This window comes from Alosa pseudoharengus, unplaced genomic scaffold, assembly GCF_046254945.1.
Source record: "Alosa pseudoharengus isolate Yale_2024_CS ecotype anadromous, Long Island Sound unplaced genomic scaffold, YU_APseudo_1.1 YU_APseudo_1.1_scf_20, whole genome shotgun sequence".
Lineage (NCBI taxonomy): Eukaryota > Metazoa > Chordata > Actinopteri > Clupeiformes > Clupeidae > Alosa > Alosa pseudoharengus.
The window spans coordinates 4,573,526-4,579,325 of NW_027468664.1; the positions used below are offsets into that span (position 1 = coordinate 4,573,526).

Here is a 5,800-nt window from a genome sequence, read left to right on the forward strand (position 1 = left end):
CATTCATCTGCAAACTGATCTACAGTATGTGACTGTATCTTGTCCATGAGAAGATGTGCAGTGTGCAGTGCATCATTCCAAAGAAAATAGCATGGGATTATGTATATATTTGCATACCATATCTAATTAAAATATGTTATGATGGCCTAAAGTGTGCCTGTTTTATATTTAAGTAGATGTTTTTTGTTGTTTTGCTTTGTCATTTAAGATGTGTGATTTCACTATGCTCATTCCATTGCCCTTACATACACTACTTTAAAAGTAGCCCCCTCTAAAGGTAGACATTAACACAACAACTGGCATTACACTACAACAGGTCACATATTACATACAGATTTAATTGAGTGATCTGATTAAAATAAAATAGGTATGGCTATACAGCTTGGGAACCGTGGCATTTTATGAAGTGAGGTCCAACTACCCCAATATTAATGTTATTAATAATGAGAATTAAAGCTCTCATTTCCTAATGAAAGGCTGTTAGAAATGCACCTATTGTTTCTTAACAGGCCACCCAACTTCCTGGGTAGGTACAAAAGTGAGTATTTTTTCTTTCCAATTCTTTTTCACGTGCATGGTTTAGCTGTCAAATATAATTTTACCACAACTGCAACATTATTAGATTACAGAGTTTATGGAAACAAACTGACATCCACAGACAATTCACTTGCAGTTAAAATGGGAGGAGATCTCAGAATTCCCTCCACGTGCACTCAAATAGCCCCTTTTATGATAAAAAACATACAAAACATGATATTTATAAACGCTGTCCCATTGGTTAGGTGCCCCAGTAATGGACGTAGTAGAAAGCTTCCAGACGATGTATCCTTGAGCGTCTTGTACTATGTTAAAGTAGTACGTACTAATTTAACCATGTTTGTTGAAGTGCCAGTCTTGCAAAACGTGTACTACACTTAGTAATGACAACGCAAGTTTATTGTGTATTGAAGTTGGTTTTATGAAAGAGATGTAAAAATAATCGCTCAAGATAAAGAATGAGTGAGAACGCGGAGGGATATCACCTCCCCCTCCACGCGTCAAAATATTGGCGTTAAAGAAGTACGTGAGTCCGCGCCAAAGCTCAGACAGAGATCACGCTTCGGTACAATAACAAAGTCCCGTTGACCGTGGTTACAATCGGTCTGTGCGTTATTTTGTTTGTACAATACGTGTAAAGAAACCCGTTTTGGTTTTTGGAGTGGCGGCACATCTGTGCACGTCCTGGATCAAACGTTGTGTATTTTGTTCATTTTCACGATTTTCCTCGACTGGACCAGCATAACGCAGCGACAATTGTGGAGTGGGCGCACTGGATAACCTTGCGCTATCAATAGCGTGCTGGCTTGCTAGCGAAGAGGAGCGCTTAGCCAGCTAATAAAACATTTCTTCAGAGTTAACAGCGGATCACAATAACACGTTCAGTGTACATACAACGGATTCTTTTTACACCCATTTAAATATGCTGCTGTCGAAGTTTGGCTCATTCTCCCACATTTGCAGCCCGACTAGTATGGATCATTTACCGGTGAAAATACAGCTTCAACCAGGTAATTCTGCCGGTCAGCACCGTATTCGCTGACAATACTGTTAGCTGATGCTAGCAAATTACATAAACCAGTAGTTATATTACATCTTGTACAAATGTTTATTGTTATTGTTTATTTGTAAATTCGTATGGCACACGCACTCAATTGCCAGTTAAATGGCAGTGCTATCAGTACACAAGCTTTGCATTACAGTTTAATATCAGTTTCCATCCTGTGTTATATCTTTTCCACGAGTTTAAAATATACTTCTCATTATATTTTCACAGTTAAAATAGAAAAGGACCCATTTGAGAAAGTCTACCAAGTCGGCTCTGTCCTGGGTAGCGGTGGATTCGGAACAGTCTACGCTGGTAGTCGGATTTCCGATGGTTTACCGGTAAGTAAAAGTCTGCAATGTCTAGGCTAATGTTAATTTGAAGGCTGTTTATGTCTTGCATTATCAGTGTTTTCAAAAAATGTAACATACATAAATCATATTTCTCCTCTCCAGGTTGCTGTTAAGCATGTGGCAAAGGAAAGGGTGACCGAATGGGGCTCAATTGTAAGTAACGCTAACTATGCTAGCTGGTTGACTTTAGCAATTTTGCTAAGTGGTTGTAATGTGTTGGCTTGGATTTGTTTTGGTTTTGTTGACCAGGCAGCCAGCTGTAGCTGCGCAGCCACGTTTACCATAAATGTTAACACACACTGTGTTTTGTCGTCCTTTCAGAACGGTGTGATGGTACCTCTGGAAATTCTACTTCTAAAGAAAGTCGGTTCATCTTTTCGAGGGGTTATAAAACTCCTGGATTGGTATGAAAGACCGGATGGCTGGCTGATTATCATGGAGCGACCCGAACCTGTGAAAGATCTGTTTGACTTTATTACTGAAAAAGGCGCATTGGACGAGGCGACGGCCAGAGGATTTTTCAGACAGGTCCTTGAAGCAGTTCGACACTGCTACAGCTGTGGAGTGGTGCACAGAGACATTAAAGACGAAAATCTCCTCGTAGATCTTCGCACCGGGGACTTGAAGCTCATTGACTTTGGTTCGGGGGCGATTCTCAAGGACACAGTCTATACCGACTTCGACGGTAGGCTACGCATGTTACATTAGCTTACCAGCGATTGCCACGCAGCATAGTGCTTCTGACTTTTCCTTTATCATTTTTCTTTTGCTTGTTCAGTTTTACATCAGGTGGTTGGTTTAATATAGCTGACGCTTATAGCGGTTCTTCATTACTGATGTGGTAGACCAGACATCAACAAATTCTTTTTGACGCACACGTTTGTTTACAATTACCTTACTCAAGAATCCCCACACAAAAAAAGTAAAGTATTCATACCTAGCAAAACATGGCTGTCAGTAATTCCTTAAGTCTTAAGCTATTGTGTGTGTTTTAAAACGTCTATTTAAATTTACCACCCATGCCTATTTATTATCGCCTCAGTACGGTTTTTATTATCATTCTCTAAAAATTAGTCAACACTAAAGCGTTAGACGTTAAAGGCAGTGTCAAGGAGAAGCAGTCAGCTGCCACGTAACAGCTGTTTGTTGTGAAACCTGAGTCCATGGTTCACGTGATATCTCATTGCATTGGTGCGTGACGTATCTTATGCCTTCAGCCAGTTTTATCCAATCTAATGCCCAACTGCTAGTGGTTAGGCATTTTTGTGTTTTCATGTGACATTAAAAAAGGAAGCAGGTTTTGGATCTATAGCAGCTTACAAATTGATTTGCATTTTTTATATATTGTTGTCTAGGTTTGTCTATAAGTGTTTTTGTTGTAGTTGTTATTGAAATTGTGGAAAAGTGTATAGCATCAAGTGAAATTACAAGTGTAATCATGTATCCCCTTTATTTTTTCAACACAGGTACAAGAGTCTACAGTCCCCCAGAGTGGATCCGCTTCCATAGATACCATGGTCGCTCAGCAACAGTATGGTCACTTGGCGTGCTTTTGTATGACATGGTCTGTGGAGACATCCCCTTTGAGCAAGATGAAGAAATCCTTCGGGGTCGGTTGTACTTCAGGAGGAGAGTGTCTGCTGGTGTGTACTGTATTTGTTTTGTGGCTTTTCTAAGAAAGCCTTGCATAGCAGCTGTAAATACTGTATATAAACATTGGCCCAATGTGATCTTCATGATCTTTTTTTATCTTTAGATTGTCAGCAGCTGATCAAGTGGTGCCTCTCCATAAGACCCTCCGACAGACCCACCCTGGAACAGATCTTTGAGCATCCATGGATGCGGCCAGCAGAGGTCTCTAAGCCAGAGGAGAATGATATTCGGCTGCGGACCATCGACACAGACACATCGAGCACCAACTCTAGCAAAGAGAGTCTCTGAGATGGAAGGCCAGAGCTGGAATGTCTTGAACTTTGGAGTCTGCAGTCAGTCACTGACAAGGCTTCCGTTTCCTTTTGTAGGGAATCATAATTTATTACAGCTTGCTCTTCCTTACCTTTTTTCTCTTTTATAATTCATGTTTCCTAATTGGGAACAGTTGCTGTTTGGGCGGACTTGCCAGCACTATTTATTTTTTATTTTTTATGTTCATGTTACAAGGCTGGTTTATGCATTGGTCAAGCCTCCTATTCAGATGTGGATGCTCTCATAGAGCTTGGAGTACTTTTTATTTAAATGTTTTAATTTGATTTGGAGTGCCTTTTTGAAAGCTGCTGTTGTGGGGCTTTCACTATTGCTTTTGTCTTTATTTTATTTCCCTTCCAGGCTTGTATGTAAGTTGTCCAGCGGTGTGGGCAAAATAGGGATTGGAGTGAGGGCCTACCATTATACCGCAGAACAAATTACCTCCCAGCCTTGGGTCTTGTGATGGGGAGGAGTGAACATAGAATACTTGAAACACACTCACTGCATCCCCTTTTTATGCTGCTCACTCACACTTTAGCCTCTACAGGTGTTTGGAAGACAGTTCATTTCTCTTTTTTGAATGTGTATTACATTTCAATATAATCCCACACCCATTAATGGGTGTAAGGGTCCCCACTCCCTTTATCCCCATCTCACTGCTGATAATACATTGCTCAAGCCTGGGCTGTCTAGGCTAGAGTAAAAATTGCACAATCAATGCAATATTCATGGATTTTCTTTCCCTTTTTGTATTTTTCAAAGCAAATCTTGTACAGTGTGTTTTTGTGTACATTTTCCCTTGCATTTAATTTATTTGTACCATGTAGACATTCCACACTCTGTGGCTATTTATTTTTATTTATTGTCTTTGCTTAGATCTCAGCATTCACATATCTTCACATGGCCTTTTGTTTGCATTCCTGTAGTACTATTTTTTTACATTTTGACAAGAAATAAAGTGGAGGATGCACTGAAGATGCTGTCAATGTTAAAAGGAATAAAGCAAGGTTTACTTAAAATTGGAAGAGCAATGAATGTTATTTAATTCCTTCTCAGATTCTGTCACAAGTTGGCTATAACTGAATTAATATATATGTTGGGAATCATTTGTGTAATATATATTAATATAACTAGATGCAAGCACTCTTAACAGTTTGGGTGGGGTGAGGGCTATTCTTGTTAGTGGCTATGCTGCCTGGTGTTAGATTTTACTCTTAAAACTAGCTGTATGGAGCATAATGGAGATCCTATTTTTATATAAAGCATTTCAATTAAACATGTTTTGTACAGTACAGTTTCTTGTGTTTCATTGGGTTAATCAGAATTAGTATTTCTCAGTATTAACAATATAAAGAAACAAATCTCTTTACTTCATGATTTCTGTAATCCATCTGCTGCATCAGCAGTTACAGTATTTTATTAAACCACATCAGACTGCAATATTAATGATATTTACACCGCCATTATTTGCTGGAAAAGGAACTGTAATAGTAGAAGAATTCAAACAAAAATGAAAGCAGATTAGTGTAGATGTGCCAATACACTGCTCCCAATCTGTGAAATCATTATGAAATGTATATAGCCCTTTTAAACCTTTTTTTGTTTGAATGGCTGTCTAGACTATCAGTAGTTTATTGACATGGTGAATGGCTGCCCCTGCGGGTGCAGTTACACACATGCAGTGGTAAGGTGTGACTGCTGGAAACCTCAAAACAAGTAGATATTTACACTGTATTTACAGGGATAATTGCTTTAGAAGACATTATGAAAAGGACCATAGGATGACAAAAATAATTCTACTAAAATATTTGTAGCCTTCCCTCTCCCCGTACCTACAAATAGGTAGCTCTAAATGCTTTGTACAATTGATACATGTAAACTACAATATAACAACATGCTA

The 5,800-nt window shown here is 39.0% G+C and overlaps 1 protein-coding gene across 1 annotated transcript; it reads left to right on the forward strand.

Annotated features, from left to right (window-relative positions):
- The first annotated feature begins 1,097 nt into the window (after positions 1 to 1,097).
- pim3 (Pim-3 proto-oncogene, serine/threonine kinase) lies at positions 1,098 to 4,925 on the forward strand. Its single transcript, XM_076296289.1, has 6 exons — positions 1,098 to 1,547; positions 1,814 to 1,923; positions 2,038 to 2,088; positions 2,257 to 2,620; positions 3,402 to 3,578; positions 3,692 to 4,925. Exons 1-6 carry the CDS (start codon positions 1,460 to 1,462, stop codon positions 3,874 to 3,876), a joined length of 975 nt encoding a protein of 324 aa, XP_076152404.1. The 5' UTR covers positions 1,098 to 1,459; the 3' UTR covers positions 3,877 to 4,925.
- The last annotated feature ends 875 nt before the right edge of the window (positions 4,926 to 5,800 follow it).